The sequence below is a fragment of the Hemitrygon akajei genome, chromosome 28 (genome assembly GCF_048418815.1).
Source record: "Hemitrygon akajei chromosome 28, sHemAka1.3, whole genome shotgun sequence".
NCBI classification, from domain to species: domain Eukaryota; kingdom Metazoa; phylum Chordata; class Chondrichthyes; order Myliobatiformes; family Dasyatidae; genus Hemitrygon; species Hemitrygon akajei.
The window spans coordinates 19,550,350-19,568,227 of NC_133151.1; the positions used below are offsets into that span (position 1 = coordinate 19,550,350).

At 53.0% G+C, this 17,878-nt stretch overlaps 1 protein-coding gene across 2 annotated transcripts in view; it reads right to left on the minus strand.

Moving 5' to 3' along the window:
- LOC140717746 (reticulon-3-like) overlaps positions 1 to 15,255 on the minus strand; it is a 46,179-nt gene extending 30,924 nt beyond the window's left edge. Inside the window, exon 1 of one of the 2 annotated variants that reach the window (XM_073031459.1) lies at positions 14,876 to 15,255. In XM_073031459.1, the coding sequence (XP_072887560.1) occupies positions 14,876 to 14,972 (97 nt within the window). In that variant the 5' untranslated portion in view covers positions 14,973 to 15,255. The remainder of the gene's footprint in view (positions 1 to 14,875) is intronic. The other variant, XM_073031460.1, reaches the window with a different exon arrangement.
- Between the last annotated feature and the right edge of the window lie 2,623 nt (positions 15,256 to 17,878).

Below are 17,878 nucleotides of genomic sequence, written 5' to 3' on the forward strand. Positions count from 1 at the left end.
GCAACACAAGTTCAGAAACCAGATAACAGACAGGAGCAAGTCTCGCAGCATGCAGAGCTCGTGGGCAAGGCGAGAGGCCGAGGAGGGAGGGAGGGAGGGGAGGGAGGGAGTTTGGTGCAAAACAATTAAAAAAAAAAGACCATGACCACAGCACACATGCACGGGACGGACGACTGACTCTCACAACAGAGCTGCAGCAACGCCTTAACCCCACCCCCAGCCATCTGTGGGCTCAGGAAGGAAATTGCAACCCAAAAGAAACGACAGAGAGAGGAAAAGAAAAGAGGAACGCAAAAAGGAAGATGAAGATCGCATCTGAACCGACGAGTCTCGCCGGCTTCCCGGACGGGAAGCGTCAGTACCGACTCGCCAGCCGAAACCTTCCCCCCCCACCCCGTCCAACTCCAAAAGCGGGGGGGGGGGGGCGGCGGCTACGCTGAGGGGGACTGGAGATAGCAACGCGCCTCCCACCCCCACCCCGCGACCAACTCCTCCTCAAAACGGCCCGGGCGGAGCAACGGAAACGGGGATGAACAGACCCAAACAGCCCGGGAGTCAGGCACGCGGCTCCCTAACGCGCCCCGCCCGCGCGGGCTTCGTCTGGGCGCCCCCTCAACGGCGGATCCCGGCCCGCAGACGAAGCCTTCCCCGCCGCCCAGCGCACTCAACAGAAACCCGCTAGCGGTGGGGGGAGGGGGGGGAATCAAGACCACCACTAGCCTTTTCTGAAAGCCTCCCTTCCGGAAAGTTCTACAGGGCGATCGAGACTTACAGGGTGTAAGTCTTCCACAGGCTGTTAATCCGATCAACCATTCCAGTCAGCCCACCCCAGCCCCCTCTACCGCCCTGTAAACACTTGGAACCGTTTTTAAAAATAAAACTGTTTCTGTTGTATTTGTGTCTTTATGTGCGTTTCCTTCTCCGACCAACTTTCTGTATCAGTGTTCAATTGTGTTTCACGTGGCGCCTGACACCCCCGATGCCTGCAAGCATGCAAGGGGAATAAAGCTGGCCCTTGACAAGAGCAGCAGCCATCACCAACAGCCTTCGTTCCCTCTCCCTCGGGGAAGGGCGAGGGAGAAGATTGCAGGAGTCGGCACCCCAACCCCGCCCCGGGGGGTGGGGGGGGGAGTGGGTGCAGAAACACCAACGCCCAGGCACAGAAGTGTCAACGGAAAGAGGTGGAGGCAGACCGGCCCGTTCCGTCTACGCGGAACACCGACCAAAGAAAGCAGCATCCGTCATCGGGACCCCCGCTGCCCCAGGCCACGCCCTCCTCACAGGTCCCATGGAGGCAGGAGGCACAGCAGCCTCAGGCCCCACACCACCGGGCCCAGGAGCAGTTACTAACCGTCAGGCTCCTGAAGCAGAGGGATAACCTCACTCACCTCAACTCTGAACTGATCCCACGACCTACAGACCCACTCCCAAGGATTCTTTCACAGCACATTCTCAATACGTTTCATTTACACGGACTGTCCTTTCCCACAATGTTTGTCAGTCTTTATGCACAGTTCTCATAAACTCTACAGTACTCACTCACTGTCCTGTGAACGCCTGCAAGAAAACGCATCTCCAGGTGGTGTAGGGCATTGATAACAAATCTACTCTGAACTCCGACCTCAGGCTCAAAGCAGAGCTCAGAGTCACCGTTACACTGCACCTCGGGAAACTCCTTGGAGTGACACGCATGTTGGGAATTACCGGCTGGACAAACGAGCATACTCCCGCGCTTCCGACCTACTGGAGCAGCTCTCTGCATCTCCTGAAGAACACCGGGTTTAAGGCTTCTGGTATTAAGGTGCTGGTGAATCTCGGTGACCTCCGGCCTGTGGTTATTGAAACAAGGACGACTTACTTTGTTAATCTGGCAAATAGCCTGCAACTCCTCTTTGGACCTGGAGGCGATTCGATGCGGCAGGACTGAGGTGAGGAAGATCTGAGGTCTGAGCGAGTTAAGCTCCAGGCCGAGTCGTTAAGGTCAGGTACAGGCCGAATCGAGGCAGCGGGGGTCCAGGTCCCACGGCGTATTAAAGCGACTGAACCCAATGTCTGGACGGTCCTTATCCCAACGGGGCCAAATGTGTCGGGGCCCCCGAGGCAAAGGACAGGCCAGTTCAGCTCACTGCCCCACAACATTTACTCTGCGCTGACCCAAGGGCCCGCAGCTGGACTGCAGGACGCGAGTCGCTTGCGTTTACTGTTTGCGGCATTTGTCCGCACGTCGGGTGCTTATTAGTCGTTTTAATGTTTTTTTTCCCCTCCGGGGGTGGGGCTTCTCGCTGTCACAGCTTCCCGTCAGGAGACGAATCTCATGACTGAATAACGCATACAGGCAGTCCCCGGGTTACGAACGAGTTCCGTTCCCGAGTCCGTCTTTAAGTCAGATTTGTACGCAAGTCAGAACAGGTACATCCGGTAGTATTTAGCGTCAGTTAGTCAAACGTTTGTCTTAGTATATAGTATATATTTTAACTTTCCATGCATATAAAACACTTAAGAAACGTATGTATTCCAATAATTAAACCACTGTGTTGCTTAGTAATAATTGTAGCTTTCATCGGGGCAGGGCCTTTCACATGCTCCATTAAAATTGTTCTGATTGTTGACCGACTGTAGCCTTAACGCTTTTCCAATGACCGATGGCGTTTCACCTCTTTCCAATCGCTTTATTATTTCCACTTTATTTTCAATCGTGATCGCTTCCCGTCAACCTAACGGAAGCACTGCGGGCGGCGGGTCCCGAGCTCCGCCGGCTCCCAAGGGCCACCGCACTGAATTCCCCGGGTCCTAAAGTCCACCGCACTGAGACAGGTTAAATGGGACAAGTGGGGGCTGTGCTGGGTTTGGGTATTTGATCCTCCACAATATTCCGCGTGGGAATTTAAACTGGAGGTGGCAGTGTTTTTTTTAAAACGAGGTCGAGTTGCGAGCTCGACATCAACCCGGCACGGATGGGAGAGCGCGCTCGGGAGCGGTCTGTCGCTGGATTGAACTCGGGAACCTCCGTTCTCCAGCCCGGTGCTGATCTCACCGCGCCACCAGGAAGTGGGGGGGGGGGGGTTTGGAAATCAGGGTGAATCTTCCTAAGAAAAATTTAAGCCAAATACAAAATTACACACTCAACACAGTGTCAAGGGCGACGACTTAAAATGGCGGACGGTGTCGCAATCCGACTTAAAATGGCAGATGGCGCTCTCCTTCCTCGGTTCGAAAGTACGAGTTGTTTGTAAGTCGGATGTTCGTAACTTGGGGACTACCTGTAATAACTGTACTTCGAACTTTGGGGTTTGTCACCAAACGCTCTTGCAAATTTCTACAGACGTACTGTGGAGAATGTTCAGACCAGCCGCATAGCTGTCTGGTGTGGTGGGCGGGGGGGGACTGCACAGAATCGGGTTGCAAACTCAGCCAGCTCCATCGCGGGCACAACCCTCCCCACCATCGAGGGCACTTTCAAAAGGAGATGCCTCAAAAAAAAACAGAAAGCCGGCATCCATTATTAATGCCTCTCACCACCCAGGACCTGCCCTCTTCTCATTACGACCATCGAGGTGGTACAGGAGCCTGAAGACACACACACACACACACACACACTCGGCAATTCAGGAACAGCTTCTTCCCCTCCGCCATCCGATTTCCAAACAGACAATCAACCCACGTGCACTACCTCCGTGTCTTTTTTGCACTAATTTAACTTTTTACTATATAGTCTTTGTGCATTGCAAAGTTCTGCAACCACGGGACCACACACGTACCAGTGATGTTAAACCCAGTTCTGATTCCACTTGACACAGGAGGCTCACAACGCAAGTCTACACGGTAACTCCAGACTCAATAAACGGGTTGGACCTTACCTGCCCCTCTCTACCAAAGTATGGCTCAGGATTGTTTAACGTCATTTCCAGTACACAAGTGTAAAGGAGAACAAAATAATTGTTACTCTGGATCCGGGGGGGGGGGGGGAAGAAACACAATAATATAAAGAATACAATTCAACAAAAAACACAATAAATGCACAAAAAATGGTTTATGACTGGACGTCCACAAGGCAAGGTGGTTAGCATTACAGAGTCACGGTGCCAGTGATCCGCGCTCCATTTGTACGTTCTATCCGAGTTTGTGTGCTCCATCCGAATCCTCCAGGTGCTCCCGTATTCCAAAGGTGTGCGGGTTGGGGCTAGTGCCTCGTGGGCGTGCTGTAATAATCCAGCTTAAGTCATTTATTTAAGCAGCAGTACAAAGGGTAACGTAACTCCACCACAACGTCAGTGGCCTGGGTTCAATACCCGACGTGGCCTGTACATAGAACAGAGATCTACAGCAAATTACAGGCCCTTCGGCCCACAATGTCCAAAAACAGCCTAGCATTTCCCTACCACATAGCCCTCTATTCTTCTAAGCTCCATGTACACAAGATTCTCTTAAGAAGACTACCGTATCCGCCTCCACCACCATTGCAGGCAGCGCATTCCACGCACTCACCAATCTCTGAGTGAAACTTACTTCCAACATCCCCCTCGTACCTACCCCCCAGCACCTTAAAATTATGCCCCCTCATGCTAGCCATTTCAGCCCTGGGGAAAAGCCTCTGACTATCCACACAATCAATGCCTCTCATCATCTTGTACACCTCTATCAGGTCACCTCTCATCCTCCGTCGCTCCAAGGAGAAAAGGCCGAGTTCACTCAACCTGTTTTCAAAAGGCATGCTCCCCAATCCAGGCAACACCCTTGTAAATCTCCTCTGCACCCTTTCTGTGGTTTCCACATTCTTCTTTCAGTGAGGTGACCAGAACTGAGCACAGTCCTCCAAGTGGGGTCTGACCAAGGTCCTATATTACCTCTCAGCTCTTAAACTCAATCCCACAATTGATGAAGGCCAATGCACCGTCTGCCTTCTTAACCACAGAGTCAACCTGCGTAGCATCTTTGAGCGTCCTGTGGACTCGGACCCCAAGATCCCTCTGATCCTCCACACTGCCAAGAGTCTTACCATTAATACTATATTCTGCCACCATGTTTGACCGACCAAAATGAACCACCTCACACTTATCTGGGTTGAACATCTGGAAAAACAGTCCCACTCGGTCCAGTCTCTCCTTATACAGCTCAAATTTCAAAGCAAATTTGTTATCAAATACATGCGTCTCCACATACAACCCCGAGATTAGTGTTTTCTTCCAAAAAAACACAGGCATACACAGTAAAGTCAAGAACCATGATAGAATCATTGAAAGCTGGCACCCAACAGGGTGGGAAACAACCAATGTACAAAAGACAACAACCTGGGCAAATGTAAAAGAGAATTTAACAATAATAAATAAGTAAGCAATAAATATTGAGGAATTGAGATGAAGAGTCCTTGAAAGCGAGCCCGTAGGCTGTGGGAACAGATCAGCGATGGGGCGAGTGAAGTTGTCCCCTCTGGTGGTTGAGGGGTAGTAACTGTTCCTGAACCTGATGGTGGGAGACCCCAGGCTCCGTAAGAAGAGAGGCGAGGAGGGTCCCTGATGATGGGTGCTGCCTTCCTCAACCCTCCCGTCCCGGTAAACAGCCCCGTGAACCCTCTCCAGGTTTTCAGTGATGCCCCTCCTACGGCTGGGCTCATGACACTTGCTCCAGCATCTCGTACGCTGACGCCCGAATGGCTGTGCTCAGAAACCTAGCGGGCGAAGGGTAGCGGGACCAAGTCCCCCCATCCCGGCCCTGTCCGCCAAGGACCTCTGCGCCCGCAGGGGGGGCATATAACAAGCCCGACTTCGGCGGGCGGGGCGGCCCTACCACGGGTAGCCAAGCGGCCCAACGCATCACCGGCACCAGCCTACCCAACCTCAAGGATGTTCGGGCGGAAAGGTGCTGGAAAAGGGGCCAGTGACATCGCCCGCCCTGCTCACGTCCGTCCCACTCCCATCGGGGAGGAGGCTGCAGGGCATCCACGCCAGGACCACCAGGCTCAAAGACGGTCCCCCTCCCCAAAAGCAGTGAGGCTGATCAGCCCCTCCACCCACCGGCCACCACCACTTTATCATTGCCTGTCAGTCACCTTACGAACAGACACTCCTGTGCCTAGAGCGACTGTATTTTTTTTTTATTATACAGCCCATTCGAGTCACGGGTGTCCGGCAAACCCCAGTTTAGCCCTAGCCGAATCAGGGGTAAGTTTACAACGACCAGTTAACCTACAACCAGTACCGAGGGAGGAAACGGGGCACCTGGAGGGGAGTCGCAGGGTCACGGGTGAGAGCGCGCAAACTCCTTTAAGGCGACGGCAGGAATCGAACTCGGGTCGTTGTGAAGTCGTCTCCGATGCCATTGGTGCTCGGAGAGGAATAAAGTGCCGCGGTGGGGGGGGGGGGGGGGAGGGGAGCGTCCGTCCCCACGTCGGGGGATTCTGAGAAGCGACGCGGCAGATTGTGACATCGAAACGCCGAGCTAGTCTCTCAGCGCCCGATGTTGCAGGAGCGACCTCTCCCCATCGATGGAGAGAGACAGAGATGGCGGGCTGCCAGAGATGGCGAAGTGCTGGGAGCTGTTTTCTTTAATAAGCTTCAGATCGTGGTCTCTGGGAAGCTTTGCTATTGCTTGCGGGGGGAGGGGGGGGGTCCAGTGCGTTTGCTGGAGCGAGTAAGGGGAAAGCGGGGGGGGGGGGTGATACTTTTGCTGCTGCTTGTGTGTGGGGGGGGAGGGGGGCTTTGGGGGGGTTCTGACATTTCTGTAATTCATCTTTGGGGGTTTTCCCCGTTTCATGGGTGCCTGTGAAGAGTAAGAATTTCAGATTGTACACTGTATGCATTCTCTGATATTAAACTGAACAATAGGAAGGATGAGGAATCTTTAGAGAGGGTGCAGAGGAGATTCACCAGGACGCTGCCTGGATTAGAGAGGGTGCAGAGGAGATTCACCAGGACGCTGTCTGGATTAGAGAGGGTGCAGAGGAGATTCACCGGGACGCTGCCTGGATTAGAGAGGGTGCAGAGGAGATTCACCAGGATGCTGCCTGGATTAGAGAGGGTGCAGAGGAGATCTACCGGGACGCTGCCTGGATTAGAGAGGGTGCAGAGGAGATTCACCAGGATGCTGCCTGGATTAGAGAGGGTGCAGAGGAGATTCACCGGGACGCTGCCTGGATTAGAGAGGGTGCAGAGGAGATTCACTGGGATGCTGCCTGGATTAGAGAGGGTGCAGAGGAGATTGACCAGGACGCTGCCTGGATTAGAGAAGGTGCAGAGGAGATTCACCAGGATGCTGTCTGGATTAGAGAGGGTGCAGAGGAGATTCACCAGGATGCTGTCTGGATTAGAGAGGGTGCAGAGGAGATTCACCAGGATGCTGCCTGGATTAGAGAGGGTGCAGAGGAGATTCACCAGGATGCTGTCTGGATTAGAGAGGGTGCAGAGGAGATTCACCAGGATGCTGCCTGGATTAGAGAGGGTGCAGAGGAGATTGACCAGGACGCTGCCTGGATTAGAGAGGGTGCAGAGGAGATTCACCAGGATGCTGTCTGGATTAGAGAGGGTGCAGAGGGGATTGACCAGGACGCTGCCTGGATTAGAGAGGGTGCTGTGGAGATTCACTAGGATGCTACCTGGATTAGAGAGGGTGCAGAGGAGATTCACCTGGACGCTGCCTGGATTAGAGAGGGTGCAGAGGAGATTCACCTGGACGCTGCCTGGATTAGAGAGGGTGCAGAGGAGATTCACCAGGATGCTGCCTGGATTAGAGAGGGTGCAGAGGAGATTCACCAGGACGCTGCCTGGATTAGAGAGGGTGCAGAGGAGATTGACCAGGACGCTGCCTGGATTAGAGAGGGTGCAGAGGAGATTGACCAGGACGCTGCCTGGATTAGAGAGGGTGCAGAGGAGATTCACCAGGATGCTGTCTGGATTAGAGAGGGTGCAGAGGAGATTCACCAGGATGCTGTCTGGATTAGAGAGGGTGCAGAGGAGATTCACCAGGATGCTGCCTGGATTAGAGAGGGTGCAGAGGAGATTCACCAGGATGCTGTCTGGATTAGAGAGGGTGCAGAGGAGATTCACCAGGATGCTGCCTGGATTAGAGAGGGTGCAGAGGAGATTGACCAGGACGCTGCCTGGATTAGAGAGGGTGCAGAGGAGATTCACCAGGATGCTGTCTGGATTAGAGAGGGTGCAGAGGGGATTGACCAGGACGCTGCCTGGATTAGAGAGGGTGCAGAGGAGATTCACCAGGATGCTGTCTGGATTAGAGAGGGTGCACAGGAGATTCACCAGGATGCTGCCTGGATTAGAGAGGGTGCAGAGGAGATTCACCAGGATGCTGCCTGGATTAGAGAGGGTGCAGAGGAGATTCACCAGGATGCTGTCTGGATTAGAGAGGGTGCAGAGGAGATTCACCAGGATGCTGCCTGGATTAGAGAGGGTGCAGAGGAGATTGACCAGGACGCTGCCTGGATTAGAGAGGGTGCAGAGGAGATTCACCAGGATGCTGTCTGGATTAGAGAGGGTGCAGAGGAGATTCACCAGGATGCTGCCTGGATTAGAGAGGGTGCAGAGGAGATTGACCAGGACGCTGCCTGGATTAGAGAGGGTGCAGAGGAGATTCACCAGGATGCTGCCTGGATTAGAGAGGGTGCAGAGGAGATTCACCAGGATGCTGCCTGGATTAGAGAGGGTGCAGAGGAGATTCACCAGGATGCTGTCTGGATTAGAGAGGGTGCAGAGGAGATTCACCAGGATGCTGCCTGGATTAGAGAGGGTGCAGAGGAGATTGACCAGGACGCTGCCTGGATTAGAGAGGGTGCAGAGGAGATTCACCAGGATGCTGTCTGGATTAGAGAGGGTGCAGAGGGGATTGACCAGGACGCTGCCTGGATTAGAGAGGGTGCAGAGGAGATTCACCAGGATGCTGTCTGGATTAGAGAGGGTGCACAGGAGATTCACCAGGATGCTGCCTGGATTAGAGAGGGTGCAGAGGAGATTCACCAGGATGCTGTCTGGATTAGAGTGGGTGCACAGGAGATTCACCAGGATGCTGTCTGGATTAGAGAGGGTGCAGAGGGAGATTCACCAGGATGCTGCCTGGATTAGAGAGGGTGCAGAGGAGATTCACCAGGATGCTGTCTGGATTAGAGAGGGTGCAGAGGAGATTCACCAGGACGCTGCCTGGATTAGAGAGGGTGCAGAGGAGATTGACCAGGACGCTGCCTGGATTAGAGAGGGTGCAGAGGAGATTCACCAGGATGCTGTCTGGATTAGAGAGGGTGCAGAGGAGATTTACCAGCATGCTGCCTGGATTAGAGAGGGTGCAGAGGAGATTGACCAGGATGCTGCCTGGATTGGAGAGGGTGCAGAGGGGATTGACCAGGACGCTGCCTGGATTAGAGAGGGTGCAGAGGAGATTCACCAGGATGCTGTCTGGATTAGAGAGGGTGCACAGGAGATTCACCAGGATGCTGCCTGGATTAGAGAGGGTGCAGAGGAGATTCACCAGGATGCTGTCTGGATTAGAGTGGGTGCACAGGAGATTCACCAGGATGCTGTCTGGATTAGAGAGGGTGCAGAGGGAGATTCACCAGGATGCTGCCTGGATTAGAGAGGGTGCACAGGAGATTCACCAGGATGCTGTCTGGATTAAAGAGGGTGCACAGGAGATTCACCAGGATGCTGCCTGGATTAGAGAGCATGTCTTGTGAGGAGAGGCTGAGCGAGCTGGGGCTTTTCTCTCTGGAGTGAAGGAGGATGAGAGGAGACTTGACAGAGGTGTAGAAGATGAGAAGAGACACAGACCGAGTGGACGGTCAGAGGCTTTTCCCCAGGGCTGATGTGGCTGATGTGAGGAGGCGTGACGAGGAGGAAAGTATAGGGGAGATGTCAGAGGATTTTATTTTTAAATAAAAGATGACGAGAGGCATGTGGATAGTCAGAGGCTTTTTCCCAGGGCTGAAATGGCTAACACGAGGGGGCACAGATTTAAGGTGCTTGGAACTAGGTACAGAGGAGATGTCAGGGCTTAAGTTTTTAAAAAAAAATAACGCAGAGAGTGGTGAGTGCGTGGAATGGGCTGCCAGTAGTGGAGGCGGATACGATAGGGTCTTTTAAGAGGCTCCTGGACAGGTACATGGAGCTCAGAAAAATAGAGGGCTATGGGTAACCCGAGGTAATTTCTAAAGTAAGCACAGCATCGTGGGCCGAAGGGCCTGTATTGTGCTGCAGGTTTTCCATGTTTCTAAAACACCAGAGTGTGTGTGGAACGCTGTCAGGGGCACCGGTGGTTGCAGATACATCGGGGCCATTTGGATAGGCACGTGGATGCCCGAACAGCGGAGGGCTCTGTGGCTGGGAGGGGGCAGATCGACGTGCTTACGGTGTAGAAACCTACTCCAAAGAGATTCTCGGCACACATAAAACGGTGGAACAACCACGAACGAACCAGTTCTCTCAGAGCCAACAGACCAAACCTCGACCCCCCCCCCACCCCCACCCCCATCAACCTGGCGGGATCTGTGGACGTGGAGCCCGAGGTCCCCGTTCCTCCAGACTGCCAACCGCTAATGAACCCCTGACCGATTCTCTCTGCAGCTCGCGGTTCCGATGCGGTTAATGACGTACGTCGGCGCGGTGTTTAACGGACTGACCCTTCACGTCCCGGGGTGAGGCAGACTCTTGTCGATTCTGTCGCTCTACCAACTTCAAGATCAATCTGACCTTTCCCTCCCTCATACCCCTCCATTCTTCTATCAGCCATGTGTCCAAGAGTTTCCTGAAACGTTCCCCATGTACCTGCCCCTGGCAGGGTGTTCCACTCAGTATGCAGGGGGCAGCACCTGTGATTTACCACCGCGGCACACGGCAGCAGCGGCCTTTCGGATCCGCGGCTACTTTAACAGCTTTTTAAATTTAATTTTAAGGCACAGTTAGGGTTCAGGGCAATGGATAACAGAGCGACTATCTACCATCGCCAGTTACTGCTGCAATACAGAGATCGCCCAAAAACAAACCTTCATGAAAATCTGCTGGTTAGATTGCGCGACCTCGGCTTGCTGAGGGAATCGGGCCTCGGAGTTGCCTGATGCCGGTGGCCGGAGTTGGGGACGGCGTAAGCGGTGTGCGAGGAGGTGGAAGTGAGGCGAGCGGGCAGGAGTCCGGGCCAGGAAAAAAGCAAGCCCTAGCTGGCCGGCTCTCCCGTCCATTCTGCTCTCCAATGGACAGTAGATTGGACTACATCTGCGGCAACGAAATACTCGGTGGGAGTACAGAAACGGACAGAATCCCGGACGCTGCCATTCAGCTGATTATTTATGTAACAGTCTTTCCCCCGAGCCATCGGACCACCAACCTACTGCCCTCTGTTGTGCCTGTGTATCGTCCTGTTTATTTCTTATTGTAATGCCTGCACTGTTTTGTGCACTTTATGCAGTCCTGGGTAGGTCTGTAGTCTAGTGTAGCTTTTTTGTGTGTTGTTTTACATAGTTCAGTGTGCTGTTTCATGTAGCACCATGGTCCTGAAAAACGTCGTCTCGTTTTTACTGTGTACTGTACCGGCAGTTATGGTCGAAATGACAATAAAAGTGGCTCGACTTGAGAGGATTAAGCAGGCCAAGAGCCTTCACCAGGACTGGATAGGTGACAGGAAGGGGGCAGAAGCCAGAATACTTCGGGGGCAGTGGTGGAGGCACACGAGGGACATTTAAGAGACTCTTTGAAGGATCTTAGAGTAGATTAAAAGGTCGGCATAAAACGACGGGCTGAAATGTCTGTACTGTTTTAAATTCTATCTGAGGGAATTCTGGAAGGGGGGGGGGAGAAAGAGAACCAGAAGTTACAGCCCCTCACAGCAGGGGTGTAGAGGGGGACAGGGGGCACGCGAGGGAGGCAGGGGGACAGAGGCAGTGATTGTGGGGTACTGAGAAGGGTGAGAGATGGCGTGGCATATAGAGAGGAGATTGTGGGTATACAAGCTTTCGACAGGAATGTGGGGTATTAAAAGGGGCATAGAGAGTGCTGTGAGTATTGACAGGGTCTCCGGTATTGAGAGGGGTGTGGGCAGGTGAGGAGAGAAGTGGCGAGAGGGGAACCAGGACGGGGGAACTGAAGAGAGAGAAGTGGGGGGTGGGGGGGGGGGAGAGGAAAGCACTGGAAATTTGAGAAATCGGCGTCGATGCGGTTGGGTTAGGGGCTGCCCAGGTGGAATACGAGATGCCAATCCTCTAACCGAGAACAGGGGTATAGAGGGGGGTGCAGGGGGGGAGGGGGAGGCAGAGAAATCAGCGTCGATGCGGTTGGGTGGAATACGAGATGGTGGAATTCCCGAGGTGGAATACGAGACGCCAATCCTCTACCTGAGAACAGCTGCGTCGTCAGTAAGTTTATAGACGGCAGACATGGGCTTGGCACACCCCCTCCTTGCTGACGATCACTGGCGCACCCCAGAGGCGTGTCTGGAGCCCGCTGCCCTACTCCCATGACTGTGTGGCTAGGCACAGCTCAGATACCATCTATAAATTTGCTGACGGTACAACCACTAGCCGGTAGAATCTCAGGCGGTGACGACAGGGCGTACAGGAGTGAGATATGCCAACTGGTGGAGTGGTGCCGCAGCATCAACCTGGCACTCAACGTCGGTAAGACGAACGAGCCGATTGTGGACTGCAGGAAGGGCAAGATGAAGGAACACGTACCAATCCTCATAGAGGGATCAAAAGTGGAGAGAGCGGGCAGTTTCAAGTTCCTGCGGGTTAATATTTCTGAGGATCTGGTCCATGCAGACACAAAGACAGTGCCTATGTTTCATTAGGAGTTTGACGAGATTTGGTCTGACACCAAAGGCGCTCGCAAATTTCTACAGATGGACCACGGACAGAACTCTAACTGGTGTATCCGGGGGGAGAAGGGGGAGGTACTGCACAGGATCAGAAAGAGCTGCAGAGATTTGAATACTCAGCCAGGTCCATCACGGGCACCACCCTCCCCAGCATCAAGGACATGGTCAGAAGGCAATGCCTGAGGAAATGGCAGCAGTCCCTCATCACCCAGGACATGCCCTCTTTTCCCTGCCGCCACCGTGGAGGTGGAACCGGAGCCCGAAGACACGTAATGAGCATCTCAGGAACAGCTTCTCCTCCTCCACCCTGAGATTTGTGAATCGACTCTCAACCCACCAACACAACCCTCACTATTTTCCCTCTCTTTTGGCACCACTTAATTTACATATAAAATTTCTTATCGTGATTTATAATTTTCCTGTTACGTATGGTGACAAATTTCACCATGGACTAACATGTCACAACACAGGAAGCAGAATTAAAATGGGTGGCCACTGTGAAACCTTGCCTTTTGCGGCAGGGAGCGAAGGAGAAGACGCACTTTTCCGTGGTTTGCACCTACGATCTGTGCACCGATCTGTGCCAGCTGTGGACATTGCCATCTGATAACTCACCCGAGCGAGGAATTTCATCATGGCAATGTGGAGAGAAGCGGACCCAACACTGATCCCTGCAGAGCTCCACTTATCACAGCCAGCCAAACTAAAACAAAAGGCCCCCTTTGTTCCCCAATCTTTATCTCCTGCCAGCAGACAATCTCCTATCCATGCTAGTATCTTTCCTATTAAACCCACAGGCTCTTATCTTGGGAAGCAGCGTCGTGCGTCGCACCTTGTCAAAGATACCAAGTAAACAACACCTACTGACTCACCTTTGACAATAAAATGATCTAATCTAACAGGGATTAGAGGTCAGCAGTCCAATGATGCAGGAGAGGCAGATACACCCCACCAATGTGCCCATGGACCCAGTACAGGAAGGAGCGGGTCAGCACCAACGCACATCGAGTGCTGGGCTTGAAATAATGTAAAGGTGTTGTCGGAGGGGCCAGCTCAGGAGAAGTTACAAGATTTAGCACTTTTCGGAAATAAATGATGATAATTTGCCCCCCTCCCCGAGGTACCACCGGGGGGGGGGGGGGGGCAGAAGGCCAAGTGACAAACCGGGCGCGCATGCGCGATGCTTTCCGCACTGCGGACTCTTTGTATCGAGCGGGAGCCGCACGCGCAACATTGTATCCCGGGCGCGAGGGGGGGGGGGGAGGGCGGGGTGACGACGCGTGCGTCACCGAAGCCCCGCCCTAGCTGATTGGCTCAGCCTCTCAGCCGGCCGTCCTGCCGCAGGCCGCGCCCATTCGTCTCTCCCCACACCCGACCTCGGTCCTCCAGCCACGCCCACCCCGCCCCGCACGGTGTCCGGGAGGTCCCGCCGCAGCAGACTGCCCGAGGCTGTCTTACTGCCGGCCACGCCCACCTGACCTCGGTCCTCCAGCCACGCCCTCCGCTCGCCGGCAACCGCCGCGCATGCGCCCCGGCGGCGACCGTGAGGGACGTGAAGGCTCCCGTCCGACCCTCCGATACACTTGTAACCAAGGCGACGGCCCGGGCGCGCATTCGTGCGCGGGAGCGAGGAGCGGCCGCGCGCTTGTTTACCTCCAATGTGAGCCCCCCCGCCCCACTCCCCGCCTTCCTTCTGCACAAACACACAAACAGCGTCGGGAGCGCGCCCGGCCCTCAGACACGACACCCCAAAGCGGAACAAAGGTCACACGAGTGGCTCGGGCGTTGTTAAAGCTCTCTTGCAGATTTACCTCGCTTTTAAAAAAAAACACCTTAAAGCACCTATTTTCTTTTCGCTTTACAAATAAAACACTCGGCACCCCGTTGCACGCCCACAATCATCCTCCAGGGCAAATAAATGGCCCGCCCCCTCCTTACACACACACACACACAGAGCAAATTCAGATATATACAGGAGCCTTTGCAAAATTATCCCGGACTGCGATGCAAATCCCCTCCCCACCTCCTTCACCGTTTTCCACCTTCGGTGCATATTCAATTCCCGATTCCTTACCGAGAGACATTCCTGACGAGGCCGCTGGGGATGAATCAACATTGCCTTCTGTTCCTTTGGATGAGCTAACAAGGGAGGATTGGTTCTGATCTTCCATTCCTTCGCGTCTCTGGTTTTCCGTCTAAAATCTTCCGTTGGTCTGTTTTCTTGTTTTAAAAAGTGATAGTATTTTCTTCGCTCTGATCGTTCGGCTTTCTCCAGGGCCGGGAGACACCGCCCAGAGCTCTGAATCGGCTCCGCAGCTCGTTATGGCAAAAGCGCAGGAGAGCGAGGGGAATAAAAGAGAGCCCGCCCACCTCGCTCCTCCCGACGCTCAGGGTGAGAGGTGAGTCGGCATCGATTCATCGTTTCACAGACAGCCACCCGGCAGTGCGGCAGCGCAGCCGGGGAGGGGCAGAAATATACGGCGCGCCTGTACGGCCATTCCGCCCACTCTGTCCGTTCCGAGCCGCTTGAACGTGCCACCGACCTGCACCGCACTCCTACCTAACCAAACGCCTCTCCAGCGTGGGAATCGAGCTCGCACGCACCACTTGCGCTGGCAGTTCGTTCCTCACTCTCACCCCCCTCCAAGCGAAGAAGATGCCCCTCATGATCCCCCTCAACTTTTCACCTTTCACCCTTAACCCATGACCTCTGGTTGTAGTCCCACCCAACCACAATGGAAAAAGCCTGCTTGCGTTTACCCTGTTTATACCCCTCGTGACTTTGTATACCTCTATCAAACCTCCCCTCAATCTTCTACATTCCAGGGAATAAAGTCCTGACCTATTCGATCTTTCCCTGTAACTCGGGTCCTCCACACCCGGAAACATCCTTGTAAATTTTCTCTGTGCTCTTTCAACCTCATTTACATCTTTCCTGTAGGTAGGTGACCAAAACTACACACAATACTCCAAATTAGGCCTCACCAATGTCTTATACAACCTCAACACAACATCCAATCTCCTCTACTCAATACTTTGATTTATGAAGGCCAAGGTGTCAAAAGCTCTCATGACAACCCCATCTACCTGTCTGTGGTGAGATGCTGAAGATGTTCTATAGGTCAGTTGTGGAGAGCGCCCTCTTCTTTGTGGTGGCGTGTTGGGGAGGCAGCATTAAGAAGAGGGACGCCTCACGTCTTAATAAGCTGGTAAGGAAGGCGGGCTCTGTTGTGGGCAAAGTACTGGAGAGTTTAACATCGGTAGCTGAGCGAAGGGCGCTGAGTAGGCTACGGTCAATTATGGATAACTCTGAACATCCTCTACATAGCACCATCCAGAGACAGAGAAGCAGTTTCAGCGACAGGTTACTATCGATGCAATGCTCCTCAGACAGGATGAAGAGGTCAATACTCCCCAATGCCATTAGTATCTATCTATCTATCTATCTACCTGTGACGCCACTTTCAATGTATTATTGACCTGTATCCCCAGATCCCTCTGTTCTACCACACTCCTCAGTATAAGCAGTGTGTGCATAGAGAGAGAAGGCGATTATATCGTGTATCCTGTGGAAAGTGTAACCTTCAGCAAGGATCAGTGGCAAAATATTGTCGTCAGAATTGTACGCAGCAAGACTAACAAACACTGGCACGTATGAAGTGGGAGGTCTCCATCCACCGACTGTTTATTCCCCCCAATCTGCTGAGTTCCTCGAGCATTTTGTGTGTGAGGTGTTCAGTGATGGACGTGCCACATACTTCCATGAATGAGTGCCACGGACCATCAACGCACAACACAGACACACGTACCGACTGAGACTGAGGGGGGATTTGATAGAGACACACAAAATCACGGACCATCAACGCACAACACAGACACACGTACCGACTGAGAAGATTGAGGGGGGATTTGATAGAGACACACAAAATCACGGACGATCAACGCACAACACAGACATGTACTGACTGAGAAGATTGAGGGGAGATTTGATAGAGACACACAAAATCACGGACGATCAACGCACAACACAGACACACGTACCGAATGAGAAGATTGAGGGGGGATTTGATAGAGACACACAAAATCACGGACCATCAACGCACAACACAGACACACGTACCGAATGAGAAGATTGAGGGGGGATTTGATAGAGACACACAAAATCACGGACCATCAACGCACAACACAGACACACGTACCGAATGAGAAGATTGAGGGGGGATTTGATAGAGACACACAAAATCACGGACCATCAACGCGCAACACAGACACACGTACCGACTGAGATTGAGGGGGGATTTGAGAGACACACAAAATCACAGACGATCAACGCACAACACAGACACACGTATTAACTGAGAAGATTGAGGGGGGATTTGATAGAGACACACAAAATCACGGACGATCAACACACAACACAGACATGTACTGACTGAGAAGATTGAGGGGAGATTTGATAGAGACACACAAAATCACGGACGATCAACGCACAACACAGACACACGTACCGAATGAGAAGATTGAGGGGGGATTTGATAGAGACACACAAAATCACGGAACATCAACGCACAACACAGACACACGTACCGAATGAGAAGATTGAGGGGGGATTTGATAGAGACACACAAAATCACGGACCATCAACGCACAACACAGACACACGTACCGAATGAGAAGATTGAGGGGGGATTTGATAGAGACACACAAAATCACGGACCATCAACGCGCAACACAGACACACGTACCGACTGAGATTGAGGGGGGATTTGATAGAGACACACAAAATCACAGACGATCAACGCACAACACAGACACACGTATTAACTGAGAAGATTGAGGGGGGATTTGATAGAGACACACAAAATCACAGACCATCAACGCACAACACAGACACACGTACCGACTGAGAAGATTGAGGAGGGATTTGATAGAGACACACAAAATCACGGACCATCAACGCACAACACAGACACACGTACCGAATGAGAAGATTGAGGAGGGATTTGATAGAGACACACAAAATCACAGACGATCAACGCACAACACAGACACACGTATTAACTGAGAAGATTGAGGG